At 44.5% G+C, this 23,965-nt stretch overlaps 1 protein-coding gene and 1 long non-coding RNA gene across 5 annotated transcripts; both read left to right on the forward strand.

Moving 5' to 3' along the window:
* Nucleotides 1–11,396: 11,396 nt before the first annotated feature.
* Nucleotides 11,397–15,540, forward strand: LOC109784049 (uncharacterized). Its single transcript, XR_012204306.1, has 8 exons — nucleotides 11,397–11,853; nucleotides 12,715–13,079; nucleotides 13,240–13,348; nucleotides 13,431–13,702; nucleotides 13,957–14,012; nucleotides 14,110–14,195; nucleotides 14,280–14,664; nucleotides 15,400–15,540. It is a non-coding gene; the product is annotated as an uncharacterized lncRNA (long non-coding RNA).
* A 1,534-nt stretch (nucleotides 15,541–17,074) lies between these two features.
* LOC109784039 (protein TWIN LOV 1) lies at nucleotides 17,075–20,998 on the forward strand. 4 transcript variants are annotated; one of them, XM_040403511.2, is made up of 8 exons: nucleotides 17,075–17,609; nucleotides 18,170–18,187; nucleotides 18,931–19,138; nucleotides 19,273–19,337; nucleotides 20,008–20,126; nucleotides 20,219–20,274; nucleotides 20,372–20,435; nucleotides 20,710–20,998. In XM_040403511.2, exons 1-8 carry the CDS (start codon nucleotides 17,075–17,077, stop codon nucleotides 20,863–20,865), a joined length of 1,221 nt encoding a protein of 406 aa, XP_040259445.1. In that variant the 3' UTR covers nucleotides 20,866–20,998. The 4 variants fall into 4 exon arrangements, with proteins under 4 accessions (XP_040259445.1, XP_040259447.1, XP_040259446.1 ...); XM_040403513.2 differs by having other exon boundaries at nucleotides 20,047–20,126; XM_040403512.2 differs by lacking the exon at nucleotides 18,170–18,187.
* The last annotated feature ends 2,967 nt before the right edge of the window (nucleotides 20,999–23,965 follow it).

A 23,965-nucleotide genomic window follows, 5' to 3' on the forward strand; every position in this document is an offset into this window, starting at 1 on the left:
CCCCAGGTTTTGAAGATCCAAAGCATCCTGACAAAGTCTTCAGACTCAATAAGGCCCTCTATGGCCTCAAGCAGGCCCCTCGGGCATGGTATGATACTTTGAAGGAATTCCTCATGAAGAAAGGCTTCAAACCCGGTTCACTCGACCCTACTCTTTTCACTAAATCTTATGACGGTGAATTGTTTGTGTGCCAAATATATGTTGATGATATTATCTTTGGCTGTACTGACCAACGTTATAGTGATGAATTTGCCTATATGATGAGTGAAGAATATCAAATGTCTATGATGGTAGAGTTGAAATTCTTCTTAGGTCTTGAAATTCGTCAACAACGCAATGGCATATTCATATCTCAGGAGAAGTACCTCAAGGATGTACTGAGGAAATTCAGCATGCAAGATTGCAAAGGCGTCAAAATTTCGATGCCCACAAATGGCCATCTGTGCACTGATGAAAATGGTATTGACTTCGATCATAAGGTATACCGCTCCATGATTGGTTCTTTATTGTATTTATGTGCATCTAGGCCAGATATTATCCTTAGTGTTTGCATGTGTGCCCGATTTCAAGCTACACCAAAGGAATCACACCATAAGGCTGTGAAGCATATTCTTCGATATCTAGCTCACACACCAGCACTTGGATTATGGTACCCCAAGGGCTCGGCTTTTGATCTCATTGGATATTCTGACTCTGACTATGCTGGTGATCGTGTGGACCGCAAGTCAACATCTGGTATATGTCATTTCCTCGGACGATCTTTGGTCTGTTGGTCCTCGAAGAAACAGAACTGCGTATCACTGTCTACTGCTGAAGCTGAGTACATTGCTGCTGGTTCTTGCTGTGCTCAATTGCTGTGGATGAAGCAAACTCTCAAGGACTACGGCGTCAACGTGAAGAATGTGCCTCTCTTCTGTGACAATGAGAGTGCCATCAAGATTGCTCACAACCCAGTTCAGCACTCGAAGACAAAGCACATTCAGATTCGTCATCATTTTCTTCGAGATCATGTGTTGAAGGGCGACATTTCTATTGAGCATGTGAAGACTGAAGAACAGGTAGCCGATATCTTCACAAAGCCCTTGGATGAGAAGAGATTTAGCAAGTTGCGGTGTGAGCTAAATATCTTAGAATCTTCGAATGTTCTTTGAAAAGGACACTCATCCTAACACTTATGCAAAATTGATGATTTAGATGCGCAACACATGAAGAAACGTTTTTCTTCAATCAATGAAGAATAACACTCTAAGTGTGAAGAAATTAATGAAGAATTTGATTCTCAGAGCCCTACGACAATTGTACGCGGTGTCTGAAATCATCATTCTTATACGGTGGGTCACGCCATCCTGCGCAATCAGAGATTAAGCCATAAGATCCCACCCAGAAACTGGAAGAGTCGGGGGCACCTACCGAAGGAGTCTTCCCTCCATCGATTCAATGACAAAATAGCTCTATTGAGAGGGCCTTTGACAACCCTCACAAAAGTTGAAAATCTTCAATTTGTGTTTTTTCTCAGTTTTTGAAATTCCTCAGTTGTTCATGTTCTTCAACTTTGCATTGTCTTCACTGTTTCCGTCATTTTTCTTCATTGGCTATATATATATATATGAGTTTATGTCCTCTACAGCATTCACTTATGACTAATTCTTCAAGTTGGTTTTTTCTGCTAAGTGAATGTGACCGGACCCTTCCCCCTCTATGTTATACTCAACCCAATCTATTCATAAATTCTTCATATGCGTTCTATTTGAAACTCGTTCAAAATCTTAACTATGTCCTTGTCAGCTGAAGAATTTGTGAACGAAACTTTTAACTTATCTTATCCAAATTTTCGGCTTTGCCGCTCAAACCGTTCCGCATCCCACGAAATACTTATCTATTCACCGACGATCTCCACTTCTCAGTACGTGGGTGACACATGTCAAGCGAATGAGAAGGGTCAGGGGCACGTTCGTCCAATTTCTTCGGGCGAACAGTTTTTCACCGTGGCTATAAATACCCCCTCTCCCTTTCCTCACTTCTTTTACTCCGCTCGACCTCTCTCCAGCTCGAGCTTCTCAAACCCTAGCGCCGCTGCTACTTCATCGTTGCCGGTGAGGAAGAGCTTCACTGCCTCGACCTCGTCGCCACCGTACTCGCACCGGCCGCGGAAATCTTCACTCCGCCGCCGCTGTAGCCGTCTTCCTCCGCCGAGTTAGGGCGTGGAAGATCTGCACAGATGAACTTCTCATTTCTACCTCACAGTTCGTCGTGTTCTTCGTTCAGGGTAATTAAAAGTTACTTTTACTGCCCTCCTTGATTCAAATGATTTCTACAAAATCTTCAAAGGTGTTTATTCTTCAAATTTTTCACACACTAAACACCTCACATGTCATCTGTTCTTGATTCATTTCTCTAAGCATCATTTTTTCTTCAAGATTCCTCAATTGTGTGTATCTTCGATCTATACAACTCTGGAACCTAAGACAAAGAACGCTTAGTGAAATTCTTCAAGACTCATCTGGTCAAATTCCTCAAACTTTTTTAAAAAATCTTCTGAGAACGCATATGACCTCTCCAAATTCCTCGCAACTATACTCTGTTCACAGGTACTCATGTCCGCTGCTGAATCACTAGGTTCTCATCAACTTAACTCATTTGCAGCGTTCCTCGAAGAAAAGTTGCATACTTCTTCAGAGAATTCAATTGTTCAAATTCCTCAACTGAAGAAAATGGCTGATGGAAAGAAGCCACAGAAAGGAGGAAAGAGGCCTGAAATCAACACTGCCTTTGAAATCCCTGAGGACATCTATGTTGGGTACTGCACACCCCCTGAGGAGGATAAAAATCAGCGCAAGGTGCGCATTCAGAAGATAGAGAGGAGATGGGCAAGAGAGTGGAGGGAGTACAGGTATATGACTCCCGAGTACATGAAGAAATTCGCACTCAATCCTCCATGCTCAAGACCTCCGTTGGCACCTGGCCAAGAAGCTGATCTCACCAGCCTCAAGCATGGTGAAGATTATCCCGAAGAATGGGCCAAGCGCCAGGCCAAGCTGGCCAAACAGGCAAAAGATGCAGTGAGGAAATTCAACGAAGACTCTGCTGCTGCTGCTGCTGCTGAGGCCTCTGTAAGGCCGAAGAAATCCATGGCAAAGAAGCCTGCGCATAAGCCAAGTGCTTCTTCTTCAATGCCCTCATGGCCAAGTTCCTCAGCTAAGCCCTCACGACCAATTCCTCACGCTACTCCTGCTCCTCCAAAGTCCTCAGCTGCTCCGACAAAATCCTCAGCACCTGTGCATCTTGCCACGTGCCAAAGGACTACAGGCATCTCTATTGCCTCAGGAGCTTCAGCTAGTTCCTCAGCTGCACCAAATTCTTCAACAGGACCCTCTTTGCTGAAGACAAAAACCACTGCTGGACGAGGCTCTCGCCCAAGTCCTCACAAGAAGCAAGTCGCCTTCCAAGTGCCGTCTGAAGAAGACGAAGCTGATGATGAAGAACTTGCTGAAATCATCAGAGATAGGCAAGTCAGGGCCGCTAGAGCCAAGGGCACAAATGTGCCTCTGCTTTTGGATCCAAAGTTGATCCTCGATTACATTGATCTCTGGCACAAGGACCCAAACACTCCTATGCCTGACTTCAAGCTGACTCCTGGCCAAAGTCATATGCTGACTGCCTTCATCCAAGAAGAGACATGGAAATTTGAGAAGGCCAGGCAGCTCAAGAAAGCGCAGTACAGGAAGGAAAAATTCCTAAAGAACAACGTTGTCTCTATGACAACTGATGAACTTGTGAAGATCCAGTCTGAAATCAAAGTCCTCAGCGATGATTTCAATGCTTACTATGCTGATTGGAAAGGAGCAAAGGTCAGGTTTGTTAAACTGACTAAGATGTTCACCTCCAATGTTGCAGCCCCATCGCAACAAGAAATTCCTCAGGCTGAAGCATCTGCTCAGCCAACTAAAGAACATGCCAGCACCACTGATGACAATCAGGTTGCTGAAGAAAATGTGAGTTCCAGGGCTGATGACTGCATTCCAACCGCTGATGAAATTGCCAGGGCATCCACTAGTGGTGCGCCTGAAGAAAATGAAGAGGTCAGGGCAACTGCATCAGTTGTGCCTGAAGAAAATCAACCACATTCCTCTGCTCCTCCTGCGCCTACCCCAACTCCAATTCTTCCATCTGCATTAGATGTGAAGAAGACCAAGGCTGCAGAGCGTGCTGCAGTGAAGAAAAGGAAAGCATCAGCTCCTTCAGATTCTTCAGCACCGAAGAAGATGAAGAAATTGACAAGCTCATTTGCTAATCCAATTGATGATGTTCTTGTTTCCTCCATGCCATCAAAGGAAATAGTCCATTTTGATGAAGAATATGTGATCCCTAGCGGATCTGATGAAGAAAATCCTTCTGCTGCTTCGTCAGAGCAGATGGATGAAGAAATTGAAGTGGATAAAATCCCTTCAACCCCCACAGTTTCCTCGCCTATGCCTCAGTTTACTGCTGAAGAGGCTGGCGTTGAAGAAATGGAAGATGAAGATGTGGACATTGGCTGTACCACACCAGTGATGAATGATGACTTTTGGGAAAGTCAGCACCCCAACTCTCCACTCTTCACACCATTGCAACAAATTCCTCAGTCCCCAGCAACTACAGTTCAAATGGGATCTGATGAAGCTCATGAAGACATTCCAGCCGCTAGTGCTGAAGAAAATGAAAACGAAGAATTGAAGGCCCAGACTGCCACTGAAGGGGAACCAGAAATTCCTCAGCCTGAAGAACCTGAGATTGCGATTCCTGAGGTTGTGATGCAACTCACTGACACTCCTCTGCCCAAGCCAAAGGATCCATTCTCAAGGAAGCAAAAATTCAAGGCTGATGATTTCTTCGGCGAGCACATATTCTTCACTGATTAAAACCCCTATGACTCTACTCGCATTAGGAAGAGGCATTTTTGGACTGCCAGCCAGGCAAATTTTTATTCCTCAGTGCTGTTCAACAAAGACAAAGTCTTCGATCATGAGCACATTCCTCACGTCGATATGGAATCTCTGTCGTGCTTCATGCCAGTCCTCAGTGTTCTTTACGACGCTGGACTGTTAAATTTCTGCACTGATATATGTGATTGGAATGAAGAGCTCATTCTTCAGTTTTATGCAACTCTGCACATCACTGGAGACTCTGAAGATGTGAATTCATGGGTGCTGGACTGGATGTCTGAAAATACTCACTACAAGGCACCAGCTACTGAATTGCTTCGTGCTTTGCCACTCAGTCCTCCCCTTGAAACTGCTTGTTGCGTCTACAGTGAACCTGAGCTTACAGATCACTATATGCAAGTGCTGATGAAGCCTTTGAAGCCAGGTCAAGCCCCAAGAACAAAATTCCTTGTGAAGGAATTGTTATATGTGCCTCGGACTGTCTATCGCATTCTGACGAAGACATTGAGTCCTATCAAGGGCCACGACTCGAATGAAGAAGAAGTCGTTGGCATCATGAAGAATCTGCTTTTCAATATCATTCATGGCGTTCCCGTCAACTTCCATGATTTCTTCATGAGGACTCTGGCCAATGTCGCAATGTCATCGTTTGAGTTGAAGCCTTATGCGTGGATTATGAGATTCATCAGAACAAGGTCTTCACTCAACTACAAAGCTGATACACTGAACCATTGCAGCTACTTGCCCCCGATTGAAGTCCTCAAACAGACATTTTCCTCAGCTGATGAAAAGGGCAAGGCTACTTCTGTTATTGATGAAGGCATTCGTCCATTGCATGGTCAATTTCACAAGGCTGCATCCTACTCCACCAATGATGACTCTGCCACCCATGACTCTGCCGCCAACGCACCCAAGCCAAATCCTCAAGGCACAGCTCCCAGGGTGATGACTGATCGTGAGCTTCTCCTCATTCTTCACCAGAAGGTTGATCGCAATCACAAATGGGTCAAGCGTCAGTTTGGTTCAATTCTTCACAACATGACTGCTACCCACAATGCAGTGAATAAAAACCATTACTACCTCCATGAAACCTTCAACCGTACCTGGGCTGTTCTGTTGCACATTTATAGCGCAGAAGATCTGAAGAAAATGGGTCTCAAGGAGGACTTTGACTAGTCTACACCTCCACCAAAGAAATACAAGAAGGTCAAGGTTCCGACCTTGGTGGCCAGCTCCTATTCTTCATCGCGTGACACCGACGAGCATGAAGACTTGGACGACACTGCGACAGGCCTTACTACAACAAACGACCCCAACAACGCTGACGCTCCTTCATCAACTTGATATTCTTCAGGGGCGTTAGTCCTCATTTTCGAACCTTTTGGTCATTCGATGACAAAGGGGGAGAAATTTGAGTTAGTCTTCAAGCGGGTCTATCTTATATGGGCGTTTTTTTCTAAGTTACAACTCTCGTTCTTCTGATGACTTTGTTGGATCGAGTTGTAAACTTAAACTCTATGGTGGCCTGATACTTTTGTTGTTTCTTCTGCATGCTTATTCCTCGTTAATGTTATTGCACGCATGCTGAATTACATCTGTCACCATATTTCATCATGCATTTCAAATTCTTCATATATTATGTCAAATGCGTGTATGGATTACAAGATATAGGGGGAGATCTCCATGATTTTACTATTCAAGTGTGCATTGCTTCAAAAGCAAATTCCTCACTATGCACATATTTAGGGGGAGTTCTTCTATATCTTGCAATCAAATTCCTCAATATCAGTATTTACACTTCATATGTTTATCCCCGTTGAAAACTTAACCTATATTGTCATCAATCACCAAAAAGGGGGAGATTGTAAGTGCATCTCGTGCCCCTTAGTGATTTTGGTGTATTGAAGACTTATAGGTTAAGGGACTAATGTGTTTATGAGTGTACACAGGTCTATAAGTCTATGAGGAGTTTGATATTTACAGAGAAATTCGACCCCTAAAAATGAAGTTCTTCGACTAAAGACTTTGGATTTCTGAAGACTTTCTGAAGACTTTGAAAGTGAAGAAATTGGTGTGACCTTGAAGACTTGGTATTCATTTGAGGAACATGAAGCGTGAAGACTTTTGTTTTCATAGTTTCATTTTCTCTTTCTTGAGTCATAGGAAACACCGTACTGTTAAAGGGGGTCGAGGAAATACTAAGGAAATATTTCCATGTGATGCTCAACTCAAAATCCTACACCTACCAATCCCTTCGAGTGAAGCCATTGGAAATCTCATACAGTTCAGTCATATTCTTCAGTGTCAGAGACGAAGTTCTTCTGGTCTTTGAGGAATTTGTTCTGACCGAGGAGTTAGGAATTCGCCAGTACGGATTGCCTACACAGTGAGGAACATGATAGCCCTGAAGAATTTGATACAAATTTCCGACTGTTGCTGTGCTATGCGCCAGCTGCCCCAAAATATCTACCCACCTAACGGTCATATCATTGAAGGGCATTTATGTCTTATCATGACGGGCTGCTCCCTAGGCTATAAATAGCCGCCCCCTACAACCACTAGCTGGTTGGCTGCTCCGAGAGAAACTGACACTTGTCATTTGAGAGCATCCCATCCTCCGAGGACTTTGAGCGAAAATCATCAAGTGAGGAAAACCAAAACCCAAACACCTACAAACCCAAAGTGATTGAGCATCACTGAAGAGATTGATCCTGCGTGGATCCGACGCTTGTTACCTTTGAAGACTGTGTTTCTTCCAGACGGTTAGGCGTCATGGTCTAGAGCATCCAAGAGGAAATTGTGGATCGCCGAGTGATCGAGTTTGTGAAGGTTCGGAAGTCACCTGAAGACTTACCACGAGTGATTGGGCGAGGTTTGTGTGACCTTAGCTCAAGTAGAATACGGCGAGGACTGTGTGTCCGGGACTGTGTGTCCTCAGGTTTAAATACCTAGTCGCTCCAACTAGATGTACAACTGAGACAGCAGTTGGAACTGGTCTACCAAATCATTGTCTTCACCAATCTTACTGGTTCTATTTCCTCAACTCTTTCATTTCATCATTACTGTGTTGTGTGCTATTCATATCTGTGTTTGAAGACTTTGACTGAAGACTTCCTCAATTTCCTCAGTTCAATTTCTTCAGTCTGTTTGTCTTCATCCTGTGTTATCCCGTGTTTACGCTTTCTGTACTCTGTGCTCGTCTTCATTTCATCATGATGACCATGCTTGTGTTCTGCTATGCATACTTTTGAGTACTTATTCCGCTGCAAGTAGTTCTTCGCTAAGGAATTTCCTCACCCGCAAATTCCTCAGTGAAGAATTCATAAAAATCGCCTATTCACCCCCCCTCTAGTCGATATAACGCACTTTCAGTGGGCGACATCCATTGGCTCTTAGCCTGCCGTGACAACGCAATGGCATTTCCTCCATGATCATCCTCACGACATGGTGGATCTAGAAGGCATCCAATGCATGTGTGTTTGATGCCAGGCAGCCCTTGATCGCACGCTTCACCCAGAGTATCAGAGAGGAGGCAAGGTCGTCGGCGAGATCTAATGGGGCGCATGGATTTAACGCATTGCTCCCTGAGAAGTAGCCTTAGGATACCGAGTGGTCACATAATTGTTTTCCTCGATCATGCTCACCCCAATTATTTTCTGTACATGCATGTGAGGCTGTGTATTCATGAACAAAGAGAACATGTAAATCAAAGAGACCCTAAAAGGGACATTTAGTGTCCTTCAAGCATCCTAAGGTCCTTTGGCGAGATAATGGTTCTACGTGTAAATTTTCAAAAGAAAGTTGTCACACCTATTTGTTGAAACAAGATTGTCATAGACGACGTCCTTCATGATTTTCTGCTGGCTGCTTCAACTTACTGATAAGATACCCTAACATCCCTCTCTCTGTCATGCATGTAAGTAATTGATTTTCATTACCTCGAGGGCAAAGTCGCCTATGAGCTTGCGGCCTAGAGTGGAATTCACACTGCCACGGTTGGTCACAAAGTTATTGTGAAGTGCCATTTATCATCTTACTTCACTCAACTTGACATTTTGGTCAAGGTTAAAGAAAAAATTGATAACTTCATAATAGCCTTCCTATGGATCATTGTACAAAACTCACATAAGGTAAACCGAAAGCTAACTAGAGGTGGTTTGTCTCTTCCAATGGAGCTCGGGAGTCTAGGCATCCTTAACTTGGACAAGTTCGTGAAACTACCCTTTGATCTCAATGGCTTTGGCATCAACGGACAAAACCCTTTGAGAACTTGCATTATTTTGGGTTCCCTGTGCAATAATTATTAGAGTGAATTTTAGTTTTATGCCTATTTTCATATTTTTGACACTAATTACCCCATTTAACAACTTCTCGTCTGGATTACCCCAATTAGTGAAAGTGTTGCCACTTCTTTACCCCTTTTAAAATCATTTTAGGTTGCAGATAGCTCCTCTGAATGTTCTGTTGCCGTACAAAGCATCGATGGAGTTATGTCTAGTATGATGCACCACCGGAAAGCAAGTAGTTTGATGAAAAAATAGGTCGAAGAAACGAACAAGGAGTTGAATGAAGTGAAGAGGGAGCTCGTCAGGTCAAAGTGGCGCACAGATACATTTGACTTCCGTGAGAGAAAAATATGTTCGACCGGCTCAGGTGTGAAAAAATACACCAGGAGAAAAAAACTGACATGGCATGCCATGTGTACTTGGTGGACGAGACTTGCATGGTTGATTGATAAATGGGTAAAAACTTCAAAAACTTTCGCTAAATGAGGTAAAAGCTGATAAAAGTTTCGTTAAATGGAGTAATCCAGATCAATATTTGTAGAATTGAGGCAATTTGGGTGAAAAATGTCAATGATACTACAATACACTCTAACTATTATAGCGACCTTATCGCAGCCGACATGATTGTCACTATGTGCGACACAGTAAAAGCAAGATTCTAGGAATCTTCTTGGTCGAATGATATTAGACCAAGAGATCTAGCTGCTAATGTCTACGAGCTATCCCGTTTGAAGAAATGCTCAGTTCAGAAGGCAATGGAGGACAACCACTAGGAAACTTTAGAAGTCTGCAACATGGACTTAACTTGGACATTTTTTCAAGAGTACGTCAAAGGGTATACCATAGAATTTATATAAAAAAACTTAAAATTTACGAGAGGCTTGTGCAAACCTGTGAACAGGATCACAGCACCACACACCCACACCACAAAGCTAAGGTAACTTCTCACAAAATGGTTTACCCCTGCAACAACGAGTTGTTTCATTGATCCCAATCTATCATAATTTCCTCCAAGAGCTCTGAAGGAGAGATTTAACTGGATTTACATCCAACAGTTTGATGCCCTTTGGAAGAAAAATAATATCATGTGCATCTGGATCGAGTGATTTGATAAGATGGAAATTAATGCCTAATGGTATCTACTCTACGAAATTAACCTTCAAGGCTGAAATTGTCGGCATTACGTCTACCATGATCAATCCCATGGCATGGAAAGTATGGGCGCCTACCGTGATCAATCCCATGGCACGGAAAGTATGGGCGCCACTGAAATGCAAATTCTTCACTTGGATGGTTATTCATAGTCGAATTTTGATAATGAACCGTCTCACGCTCTCATGATGGCGAAACTCTGGAAAATCTGCGAGCATGACTTCATCTCCGTTTTACAACCTCAAAGTTGTGAAGATGTGGCTTCGTCTTCGATATGTGTGAGACCTATAAACCTTTTATTAATCAAATTAATGAGCAAACCCTAGAGAGGACTTCACTACAAATTTCACGTCAGATTTTTTTTTATCATGGCAAATCAAACATTTTTCATGGCAAATTATGTTCATGCAGGATGACAAGTTTATTTGCTCAGCATGACAAATTCTCCTCAGTTCATTTTTTCCAAGAAATTGTCGTGCTTGCGAACTAAATTTGCCATCATCACGCCAATATAAATTGCCATGAAAAACATCAGATTTGCCATGCCAAACAATCTGACATCAGATTTTTAGTTATATATATATCATTAAGTATATTTTCATAGTACATTTGTTTGCTAATATATAATTTCTTTTGCAGGGCATTTGGTAATACAGATAATATTGATTATTTTTATAAATTTGTTCAGCCTTTTTTTACAAGACTGGAGACAAAACAAAAATCCAACTAGACCAAATTAACGTAAACTTTTTTATTAAATAAACCCCAAAATAGTACTCCCTCCGTAAACTAATATAAGAGCATTTAGATAACTACTTTAGTGATCTAAACGCTTTTATATTAGTTTACAGAGGGAGTCTCTATTCCTAATGGACGACTTGGTGAATAGACCGCGCGGTTTATTTTCATTGGTTTTTTTTCGTCATCCTCCCACCTCCCCCGGTCGACTGAAGACACCTCGCACGAAAATAACCGGACGACGGCTGAGGCCCCCTCGTACGAAAATAAACCGGAAGAAACGGACGGGCCTGGGAACGACGACCCCTCGCACGAAAGAAACCTCACGACCGAGGCTACCCTCATCTATTCGCTACAACGACGGCAGCCATGCCGCCGCCGCCACCGCGATCCCTGAAACGCCGCCGATCTATTCGCTACATCGACGGAAACCAGGCGCTAGCCACGGATCCCTTTGCCGGCGCCGAGCAGTCATCGAGGAGTCGGCGCCGATGTCCTAAAGGAGGCGCCGCCACCATCGTTGCAGGCCTCCAGGTCGCCATCGGGACACCGCTGCCGAGATCCGCCTTCGCCTTCGTCCGGCAGAGGCGGCGGAAGGCAGCCGGGAGGGGAAGCGCACAACGACCCGGAAGACATCCGCCCTCACGCGCTCATCGTCTTGTTCGATCTACCCGAGGGCTGCCGATGGGCGCCTCGGCGGCGGCCACGGCGAGATCTGCGTCTGGGACGTGACAATCCCTCCACCCCGGTCGCCGGTGAGATTTCACTCCCAGTTTATCAGGTCGTCCCTGACAAAGAGATGCTACTGCCGGGCACGTGCACGCACGTGGGGCGGCCGCCTGCGAGCGGGGCCGCGTCCTCTCTCCTTCGTCGACCATGGCCTCCGAACCACTCCGTTGAGCGGTACCTCTGCGCCCAAGTGTCCGCTCCTCGATCTTAAACAGATTTGTTATCTCCTCTCTTCCGTTGCAGGTCAATCCCAATTTGATTTCTTATCTGCTATATTGCATTTGTTCTCCCAAATGGGTCAGCGTGCCTTCTGTGTCAAAATTTGGAGATGTAGTTCTGAAAACCAGTGAACAAGGAGAAATTTGGAGATGTAGTTCTAAAACCAGTGAACAAGAAGCACATGGGAGCCGCTCAATGCTCTACTATTGAAAGTTGGTGTGGTTGTTTGTCAGTAAAACTTATCTGTAGTCAAGTCATACCCAGCCCGTTGACCATCATCCGAATGCTTCTGATAATAACCAAGTGTTTTCTATTGAATATGTTACAATCCATTCTGAAGCAAACTGAGTTACTAGCAGTTTAAGAAGATGTTATACACCTGACTGACGAAGATCTTTTTTATATCCACAAGGCATTTCATGACGATCCAAGTACATTGCTGATCAAATAGAAAATATGTAATTTTCTGTTTCGGTAATAAACGGGCAATTCAACGTATAGTTGGGGCAGCCTGATTTCCTCTTACACATGCCTGCTAGCAGCAGCAGTTACGACCAGGCGGTTGCGGCCTGACTTGGCGGCTCTTCCTTTTTGTTTTGTGTTTGAATCAGATTTGGCGGTCTCGATTTTACAGGCATGTGTTGATCTTGGTCTTGTTCTGTATGCAGGTAGGGTACACTTGATGTTTCATGTTTGGTGAAAGAAAAGGAGCTTCCTATGTTGATTTCGGGCAAGACATACATTCTGCCATGCATTAGTAGATCAATTGCTTCTCTGTGTAGGGGAACGATTAGCGATTGAATCTCTCTGTCTCGTTTCTTGATTATCCAATTAATTTACCCTCATCTATGCATAAATTGGTCCGATTGAGTTATGCCATTTTTCTAATAATCTATATTGGTTCTACATATGACTAGAACAATATGATACGATGCACATCGGTCCGCTTTACTGGCAGCTATCTTTCAAGATGGAGGGGAGGCACTCGTGTGGACCTGCTCAATGTTCGAGGAGATACGGCTGACTAAACAAGGTTATTTTGAAGTTCTTTGTGGTTCATGTTAGCTATCTATCAGTAATAGTACAACCTTGATTTTTATGTCGTTCAGGTTTACCTAACATTCAGTAACATTACTTTCCATTGGAGACTTCTTACAGGAGGTGCTTATAAAATGATGGTTGAACATGTACAGATTTTGGATCACGATCATCTATTTACCAGGCATCAGTTAACTCAAGGCATCGATCAAAATCTAGCATTCTTTGTTGTGTGCACCATGGAGAAGACAAAGAACAGAGATTGTGTGATATATCCGATAGCGCAATATAATTTTCTCTTGCATATTTATAATCTGCCATTTGAATGATGTTTTCTATGTTGTAGTCAAATCAAGACAATTTGCAACTTTGGTGTTGTGACGTTGGAGGCTGTGCTCAACAGCAATGGGGGACTGTTCGTTGATGCCCGACCCATGATGCCGGCGAAGGAATGAGAGTCGACGAGGAGTGGACACCATGGGTTTGTGAACTGGCGAAGCCTCCGTTGTCCGTTTGGTAATGTCCGACGCATCAGAGGCATAGTATGACTTGCCCCGATTATGATGTCGTCTACAAACATCCGACGGAGGGGAACCCGTCCCAGTTTCCATCTTGATGGTAAGTTCTCTAATCTTCTATCTCATGGGATGTGATGTGGTTGCCTTCATTTTGGCTTTTGACAAAGGGTTGAAATTAGCTTATGTGCTTCCGACAATTAAAATTCCAGTGATATTATCAACCTTCAACGAGCAGTGACAACGAACTCCATCCCCCCACACCACCACACCCAAATGGCGTAGGATAGACTGATGTTTCATGTGATGTGCTTTAAGCCATGTTTCAGCTTGTCTTGACCCAGCATGTATTTTTAGTTTCAGTTGTTGAGCTCTGCACTATAAAACCGAGAAATACCCAAGGCTTTTTACAGGTCAGGCATGTTTACTAAAATATACAATTTCTAAATCATTTCCAGCAATATGTGAGTTGTTTGCTTGCTCAACCTTACGCTGGGATCATGTCTACAGACTACAAATAGTGGGAAGTTTGCATGTGCCTTACTAGAGACAGATGAACCAATAAAATGATTGGAAAGGTTCTTCCCAAGCAAAAGGTAAGCTGAATCTTGTACAGTTTACTTCACAATATATTTTGGTCAGTATGTTGTTTATTTTCTGAAATTGATACTCCATTGTAGATTACCTATGATGAAAATTACATTCTCTGCGGGCGCTGATTCAGATATATTACTATGGGCAAAGGAAGTTCAAAATTTATCTCAATCAAACATGTGCAAAGGAAAATTCAAAATTTGTTATGTCAGGAAAAGATTCTTAAACCAGTGAAGTATCTAGAGGGCTTATTAGGACACGGCTCATATTGTTTGATACTTTACCATCTGGGGATTAGGCTACCGGTGAACACGACAATGCGGCTGTTGGTCACGGATGCCGGGGGCGTGAGCGGGGTTGAGGAGCTCACATGGTGCTATACATGACGACCTGCGAGTGGTGGCAGGAGGTGGCATGCCTGCTGCTTGGCTGGAAGTCCGACATGAACTCCCACGACCGACTGTAAGCATGGTACGTACCCAATCGTCAAACTTTCTTCTTTCACCTCCTTCTTATGTAGAAATTAAACTTCGCTGCACACCGGACATTCCTACTTTCAGTCAGTCATTTCTGCCCATTCTGATTGTTAATACTAAGTGTACATGTCACCCACATTGGACCAGTCTATTGCATTTGAATTACCTTGATCTATGGAAATAGTTATATAGGCATGCTACGTGCAAGTGCTTATCTAGGCAATCCAAAGTTCAGCCTGTAGTTTTATGCACACCATCCCAGTCAGCAATAGATGCATGGTTGCCCATGCGTTGCCACAGAACAATCCTACAGTGGGGCAGTGCTATCCTAAAGTGGGGATGAGAGGATTCAGCGGCTGCACCGGTGGCTTGTCTATCTCCAGGAGATGGAGCGCGCCGCCTCATCGATGTGGGAGCTGCATTGCACTAACAGGGCACGATGCCTCATGGATGCGGGAGCTGCAGTGCACTATTTAAGAGTTCAAAAGCATGAAGGAGGAAATTACCTACAAGTGTTTAAGATCACGAAGGAGGATGTCAAAGTTTTCCATTGTCAAGGACTTGTGAGCAAGTAGTATATGGACTTCACTCTGATTCTAATGAAAAAGTTGGCTATCTGATTCTAAAAATAAGAGCAGAAAATAATAGAGATGTATCTACATGTGTGTGCATTAAAATTCATTTTTTTCTGTTAGTCGAGGTTATAACCTTTCAAACTTTACTTATCCAGGTTGTGAAGACCTTCCAGCATTACCCCAGGAAGCTAACACATCAGCTTGTGCCATACGTGGTGTTTTCTTGTTGATGAATGTTGGTCTAGGTAATTTCTTTGATGAACCACGTGACAATTAATAAAGTTAATAAAGGACAGCATACTCTTTTTGTCTGCCTTGACCGCAGTGGGGCGGGGGTGAGGCGTTGGAGAGAGAGGCGGGGCAGTGGTGCATGCGTGCAGTGCGTCTGGACGACAGAATGCATGATCGAGTGATCGGTGTGGTGGTTGGCGGTGCTTGGGCATTGATGTTCGATTTGAGAGGAAGAAGAAAGATTAGCTGCTGATTTTGGGGTAAGAAGAGAGATTGAGCGTGTTGTTGTTGTCGTGTGTGGTCTTGGGAGAGGAATAAAAGAGAGTAGTAAAGAGCTGTAGAGAGATAGCGAGGGATTGAGAGGCTACTACTATTTTTTATTGTTGTCGATGCACAATGCTATTTCTTATTATACTGGGGTATTCATCTTTGGACTAAAAACAATCATCCCCCCCCCCCCCCCCCCCCCCCCCCCCCGCCCCCTCAATATTTTAGTCATGACTTAGTTTTACTTACTAACCTCTCTTCATATTTATTTGTAGATTGAATTTAGCTTTTTATGAAGTTCTAAAGAATAGTTCTGACCTTTGTGGGTAGTCAACCCAATTCTGGTTCTTGGTTGAAAGCCTCTTGCATCATAGTTTACTCAAAGGCAGCTTCATATTGATTCTCGTACCTAGGGAGTCATCCTTGGAAGCAATAGTTCTAATTTTTATAAAGAAGCATGTTATTTGTTTGTTTTTGTATAACCAAAAAAATATTTCAAACATATGTTGTGATTAGAATTATGACAGGATCGTTGTTCATCACTATTCTTTTTGGACTTGAATTGATCTATGTCTAAATTACACATAGTGTGTATGAGCAAATTATTATAGTTTGACTTTCATGTCTTGGATCCGTGGCAAATCATAGTCACCTTAGTACTATGCTGCCTTATGCATGTCTTTCTGATGGCCTTATTAAAGATCACCGGTTCTATGGTTTTAAACACAAGATGATATTTTTGTAGCATATTTCGTATAAGTTCTACTCTATAATTTTAAATTCAAAAAAACATTTTTAGTTGGGAGAAGAAAAGAAGAAAGAAAATGATAGTTCTTTATAACGGTAAAAAAAAAGTCGGCAATACAGCCCGTGGCAACGCACGGGCGTTCTATTTGTACGAGTAGAGCTTATATCAGCCTGCGGCTGACACCGGCAACGAGCCAGGCGCGGGCGGATCGCCACGCCCGCATGCATTATCCCGGCTCCGCCGCCCATCAATCATTGCACGTCCGCGAAGCTGCTGCACCCGCACTCCTCTCCGTCGTACCCGCTCCCCGCACAAACCTCCCGCATCGCTATCGCATCACAGTCAGCGCGCCCAGCCTCACACGCCCGTGGCATTCGCGACCGGCCGACGAGACGGAGCTCCAGCCTCCAGCTTCCGCCCCGCCCCGAGCAGAGCCGAAACAGCCAAACAGAGCACGCGATTTTACAACCCTGCCCCGCGCGGCCCCCCTCCATCCGCGCAGATCTTTTCTCTTCCTCCCCCGCGCCCCGCGCCGATCACGCCACCGATCCGGCGGGCGCACCCATCCCTTCCCAGCGGGGGCGATGGAGGGGGAGGAGCGGCGGCTGGCGGCGTCGCTGACGGCGCGGTACTCGGAGTGGGTGCTGGAGGAGCTGGACGAGCTGCGGGGGAGCTTCCTGCTCACGGACCCGGCCATGCCGGGCCACCCCATCGTCTACGCCTCCCGGGGCCTGGCCGCGCTCACGGGCTACCCGCGCCGCGAGCTGCTCGGCCGCAACGCGCGCCTCTTCCAGGGCGCCGCCACCGACCGCGCCGCCGTCTCGGGCGTCCGCGAGGCCGTGCGCGCCCAGCGCGCCCACCAGGTCGCCATCCTCAACTACCGCCGCGACGGCTCGCCCCACTGGGTGCTGCTCCACCTCGCGCCCGTCTTCCACGCCGCCGACGGCCGCGTGCTCCACTTCCTCGCCGTCCAGGTGCCCATCGCCCCCGCGTCGCCGCCGCGCCGTCACCCGGGGCGGCCCGCGCCGCTCGCGGCCTGCCGGGAGGAGGCCAGGGGGGAGGAGGAGCTGCCTTGCGCCAGCCACGTAGGGGAGGTGTTTGTGGATATCGATAAGAGAGGTCAGTTTGATTGGACGTGTTCATCTGTTGCCATCACTAGTACAGTGATCATTTGGGAGTAATAAATTGCACGATAATAAGCACACTGATCAGTGGACCAACCATTAATTGCCCGTGAGATCATTTACAGTACCCCGTGCCTCACTGCTCAACCGTGCCTTGATATGAAATGTATGCTGTAAACACGCCATGTATACAAGTGGCCATGAACATGGCCTTATTTGCTATAATTTATTTCTACATTCATGGTATGGTAATTACAGTTGCGCTGGTTGTCTTATTCTTAAGCATGGACAGCCAAACAAGTATTCCCTCTGTAAAGAAATATAAGATATTAGTGATCTAAACGATCTTATACTCCCTCCATAAAGAAATAACAGCGTTTAGATCACTAATCACTAAAGTAGTGATCTAAACACACTTATATTTCTTTACAGAGGGAGTACTAGGTGATCATATAAGACTGGTCACTATGTGGCCTTTTTGAGTTGTTAGTTCCTTCTTGGTTCCAAGTTTGACAATAATGGTTACACTAGTCTTGTTTCTTTTACCATTTCCAGGTATGGAGACAAGAAGAAGTAGGTAAAAGTTCTTGTTTGAGTTGATAAATTTTTCGTTTCAACGCTGTATACATGATGCCTTGTTTTTGAGAAACTGAATAGACCGTATTTGTTGTTAAATTGCTGTTGACAGAAACATCCGTTTTTGCTTACAGGATAGAGAAGTTCACACATTAATAGGACAAAAGAAAAAGAGATCCATCCTGCTTTTGTAGGTCCAGATTAACGACGGGGCAGACGAAGGCCCTGCTTGGATTCAGTGTAAAATTAGTGTGATCCCTGGTATTTCAGCTCAAGTTTGAACTAAATACCGGGCAGCAACAAAATTTACATGCAATCCAAACAGGGCATAACCCTACGCATAGAGTCGCTATATATGTGTAAGAAATAGAACTTTTTTTCAATGATAAGAATCTGAATCGTACGATAAATACATCTCTTCGAAATATATGCATGTGTTCTGTAGTATTTAGCGGTGCAACTGTGTCGGAAATTCAGCTAGCTCTCTTAATGAAGATTCAGTTTTGGTAGCGAAACAACACACCTTAAGTCTAGCTTGAGTTTCCATTCTTATATATTAATACTGTCATGTTAGTTTAGTGGTGATTCCAGTCTTGCAGAATATGGTGCCTTCTGCCAATTTGGATGTGTGGTTTACATTTGACCTGGCGTTTTCACATTATGTTTTTCTCCCCACAAAATTAAACAGTAGTACTGGAAGCAGAAGTTCTAAATATGTTGTTGCTAGCTTGCTGTTGCAGGGCTGGAGGCTGAGGAACTGCGTATAGCTAGCGGCTGTGACAAAGAGATGGCTCTAAGCACAGCAAACAACATCTTCTCTACGCTGAACCGCTATAGCAAACTAACTGGTTTGGTGGTTTGTGAGAGGAGATGTGATTCTGTTGGTATCCCAGCACTCAGCTCTTCGTTAAATCTCTCTCTCGGTAGAATCAAACAGAGCTTTGTATTGTGAGTTATTTGCATATTCTTGTTCATTTGTTTAATTCTCTTGGCTTAATTCTGTTGTGTACATAGTTTTATTTATGTTGTTCATGCCCGGTTTATTTATTTACTAAATGCACTTTGATTTTTGATTTTAACAGAACTGACCGCCATTTGCCTGACATGCCGATAGTCTATGCTAGTGATGCCTTTCTATCATTAACAGGTACATATTCCTTTATTATTCTAATACCAGAGTATGTGTTCTATGAACTTTTATAAAGCAATCCATTGATTGTAATAAGGGGAATATATGATGTGCAACTGTTTATGATGATTACTTCCGCATTTCAGCAGTTTGATGCCTCTTTGCTCGAGTGACTGAAACTTTTCTATGAACTAGGGATAGTGGGACATTGTGTTTTTTGGCATGTTTGTTGGGATGCTCTCCTATGAAATGCATATATTAGTTCAAGTGCAACAGGCTGAATTTCCACATGTTCTTGTGTTAATATGGGCATGATTGATGGGTAGCATTTGTAATTACCTTCTAACATTAAGTTAGAAATGCAAAGGAAAACCTCTTCCTGACATATGAGAAACATATATAGCTCCTTGCAACATGCTGAATCATGGTGGGTTCTTGAGTTAAGCTGGGCAGGGTTGATGGGTTGGATTTGCAACTACCGTCTAAAATGATGATAAACAATGCAAGGTGGTGCCATCGGGATGGCATGGCATCAATTCATGGTTTCATGGTGTTTACATATTGGGTATGGGTAGGAAAATTTGAAAGTCAAGAGTATGATTAGAAAGATCTAATAGTTAAATCTCTTTGCTAAAACATACTGATAATATGGGCACAGATTAACCTTGAAAAGCTTGTTTGTATGCAGGGAAAGATTTCTGCTGTTCTAATCATCTTACTTATCCAGGTTACTCAAGAGAAGAAATATTGGGCTGTAACTGCAGATTTTTAAACGGTCCAGGTACTAGTGCGGAGGTTTTAGAGGAGGTGCGGACCAGCATTTCCTAGCTTGTTTGATTGCAATTTTCCTTATCAAATATGCTCACTTATCAAATTCATATTTGAAATTGAATGCACAGATAAATCAGCATATCTGTCGTGAGGAGGCTTGCACAGTGCATTTGCTTAATTACAGGTGCGCATTCGCATAATATCTTAATTTAGTAGTAGTTATCAGGTTCAGATTACGTAAACAACTTAACAGAACTCTTAATTGTTATGCTTTCTATCAGGAAAGACGGAAGTACATTCCGCGATCTGCTACATGTGTCTCCCATCCGAAATTCATCGGGCAAGGTTGGCTTACATCCTTTTCAGATCTTTCCTGGAAGTCACTGTGCTTCTGATGCATCTGCCTTGCTTTTCTAGTAACGCTGAAACTGAATACTAAATGCAACAAAAGTACTTCTGCAGCACGCCTATATTATCTGCTTTGTGTTCTTCTATAATTTTCAAGTGGAGAATATTCACAAATTATGGGATTCTTGTTCTTTTGAGCTTAAGTTGGATGGGTTCGAAATGTACCAGTCTGATTTTGGAAAAAAGTTGGACTAATTATCACATTGTGCAGGTTGCGTTTCATGTGTGGGTTCACCTTGACGAGAGCGCGAAGCATGATTTTAGTGGGTTGACCCCTGAGGTATGGCAGCTCGGTGCTGTTGGTGCTGTAAGAGTTGCAGTTAGAAGCCTGTCTGCGTCAGGTAGCCTGTTGAGACCGTCCCAATAGCGTTTTCAGGTTTCTTTCTGATTTTGTGTTACGTTGACTTGCCAACGTTTGTATGTAAAGTAACTGCTTAGTGAAAGAGATTATAGTGCATATGACGGGAAAATGGCTGGTAAATACATGAAGTTGTTGTGAATTTTGTAACTACGCAAAATGAAGAAAATTGATAGGGGGTGGGGGGGTGGTAGTAGTTCAATAGCTCTTTTCTTCTTCTTCTCGAAAAGGGGACTACCCCGGCCTCTGCAAAACATGGGGAGAGTATGGTCCATACGGTCAAAAAGGGCTTCTATAATGCAAAACATGGTCCATTTGAAATGTTTGTTTTGCGCATAATGGTCCATTTGATTTGACCTAGCAGGGTATGTTCTGGCAAATATTCTAGTGTCATGTAAATTTGGTATGTAAACGAGTACACATAATCATGCGACCGGGGTCTGGGGAGTTGAAATATACAGATAAGAGTTCTTTGATTTCGTAGTTCATTTTTCATTCTGCATATGTCTACTGCGAAAAAGGGGCAAAATGGCCAGTTTGATTTGACATACTCCCTCCATTCACTTTTATAAGTTGTTTCAGACAACTGAAAATGAGTCTGAAATGTCTTCAAGGCCTTATAAAGGTGAAAAGAGGGAGTACCAGGTTCTGGCAAAATTTACAATTTGTCTTTCTAAAAGAAAAGGAGCTTGTCATGTAAATTTTGTGTGTAAGCGAGAAGGGAGCATTTCATTTCATCCGACCTGCGAATTCAAGTCCACAGATTGATTGAGAGTCGTCCTTTGGAAAGAGGCTTGCATCGGCCACTGGCGTACGTGACCCGGCCCGAAAACGACTCGGTACTTTGTTCTGTTCGTAAAGCTCCAACAAGAACGCCTAATCTTATCTCATCTTCTTGGACTCTTACGCCAGGTACACTGGCCCAACGCAGCCACTTCCGTCGCATTCCCACGCAGGACGCTCACGATCGAGCTTCGTACCTTTGCTGCATCCTCAACCGCTCTCGAAAAGGACAAAGGAATATCTCATAAACACAGCCTTTTTTTTTGCGGAATACGATCTCATAACAGAACCTGACAGCAGACACTAAGTTGCCGAAAACTGCCATAATTGTGTGAAGTAGTGTGGAAAGCCATCAAAACGCCAACAATTTCCAAAAGCCACCAAAATCTAGCAACATTTTTTTCCAGAACCACTAAATGGCCGACTAATCGTGGAAGCATTGGTCGACGAAGTACGAATAGTAAAACTCAACACGTGGGAGCCATTGTTAGGGTAAACGTGGCAGTGGTTGACGCCCGTGCAAACGGCTGTTAGATGGCGCCTCTTTGCAATCTGTTAGACTATCCACAGTGGGAGTAACATAGGTAGTAATATCACACATATTTAGATAAAAGCAGATGATGTGACAAGCAATAAATGAAGAAAGATAGGAAAATGATAACATAGCTAGTTACGTACTAGTAGTATGAGTAACATCACACATATCAAGACAAGATGTGTCTATAGCCTAATAAATAAAGTGTTGCATGTTATCACACATATGTTACTCCTCACTATAGAGGTAGTAACATAGACTAGTAAGGTAGTAACATGGACATGTTACTAGTCTATGTTACTACCCATTGTGGCTAGTCTTAGCACTACCGCTGCCTCTACAATGTGTGTCCCGCGCCAGCTGTCGGCTCCGTCTGGTCAACCGAGCATTGGCAATGGACCCTGCCGGTTTGATTTGGTGTCAAAACACGGCCAGCCGAGCAGTTAGTGGTTTTGGATTTAAATTTTTTACCGGATTTCATGGTTTTTGCAAACTGTTACCGTTTTGGTGGCTTTCCGCGCTGCTAGACGTAATTGTGGTGGTTTTTGGCAATTTAGTCGACATCAATTTTTTCTTTTTAGTAATTGTTCTTGTCATCTGTCTAGCCAGTTGCCACATCGATCGTCATCCGGTTAATTTTGCTGACGACATGCAAGAAGCAGTGCGAAGCGGAATTTGTGACGTGACGAGAACCTTCCTCCGTATGACCAATGGCATGAAATATCTTAGCTTAAGCTCATGTACGTGGTGGTCGACGAGAGAGAGAATTCCCTAGCGGGCAAGCAAACACGTACCACGCAGAATTTGTACACCACAAAAGCGGGAGCCGATCGAGCTCACAAGTCACAAATGCTTAGGGTCCAGCGTTCCATCGTCGTCGTCGTCGTCCACGGCCCCGAGCACCTGACGCGGAGCTTCCAGGTGCTCAGTCTCGTCGCCTCTGCCGGAGAAGCCACGGCAGGCGATGGTGACCGCGACCCGCACATGCCAGTGCGCGCAGATTCGGCCGCGGCTACGGCTGCGCGGGGCACCGATCGATCAAATCTCCCGGGCTGCGGCTGCGGCTGCGCGCGCGTGCCCGAGTTGGACGGGAAGCCGCCGGTTAAGCAAGTAAACGGGGCTGTGAATTGTCCATTTCACTTACCTGGCGCCACCGCCCACCGGAGTAAACGGCCCCGTTGTCGCCGCCCCTGTGCGCCACGCATGGCGCCTCCGGGTCGGGGTGCGGGGCCGGGGCAGGCTACACTGCCACAGACAGCTACTCCTCGTGCTACATTTTTCGGGTTCAGCCAGTTCCCACGGCACTGGGGCGCACGTGGACATGAGCTAATCTGAACGAGACACGTGCCGGCGCTTTTCTCTCTTTATTTTCTCAACGAGTAAATTGCATAGAAGTATCACAATTGGGGCATTGGAAGCAGATTGGTACCAAGTTTGATAATTTTTACGTGTCAGTACCAAGTCTGGGGCTAGACGTTACAAAAAGGTCTAAATCGCGTATAAACGCGTATTGACGGTGTATCTGACCGGTGGGGCCTGCATGTCAGCTACCGATGTGGCATTCTTTTTGCAGAAAGCCCCTTGCTTCACCGGCGCTACTGTTCATCGTCTCCACGCACGGCGGCGCCCGATCTAGATCGAGGGGAGGAGCCCCTCGAGCCCGAGCTCCTTCGCCTCCCGTAACCGCCGCCCCGTCCTGGCCTCCACCTCGCCTCGCGTGCTTGCAGCCGAAGCAGGGGAGGCAGGGGGACTTGGCGCAACTCCGGCGGCAGGGAGCGGCGAAGGGCGCGG

The sequence above is a fragment of the Aegilops tauschii genome, chromosome 3 (assembly GCF_002575655.3).
Source record: "Aegilops tauschii subsp. strangulata cultivar AL8/78 chromosome 3, Aet v6.0, whole genome shotgun sequence".
Lineage (NCBI taxonomy): Eukaryota > Viridiplantae > Streptophyta > Magnoliopsida > Poales > Poaceae > Aegilops > Aegilops tauschii.

What these genes read in the sequence shown, in the direction of transcription:
- LOC109784039 (XM_040403511.2), top strand. Translation starts at nt 17,075, where the DNA reads ATGGAGGGGGAGGAGCGGCGGCTGGCGGCGTCGCTGACGGCGCGGTAC. An exon ending in GTGCGGAGGTTTTAGAGGAG is followed by an intron (nt 20,127 to 20,218) that starts GTGCGGACCAGC and finishes TTGAATGCACAG; the next exon opens with ATAAATCAGCATATCTGTCG. An exon ending in TCCGAAATTCATCGGGCAAG is followed by an intron (nt 20,436 to 20,709) that starts GTTGGCTTACAT and finishes CACATTGTGCAG; the next exon opens with GTTGCGTTTCATGTGTGGGT.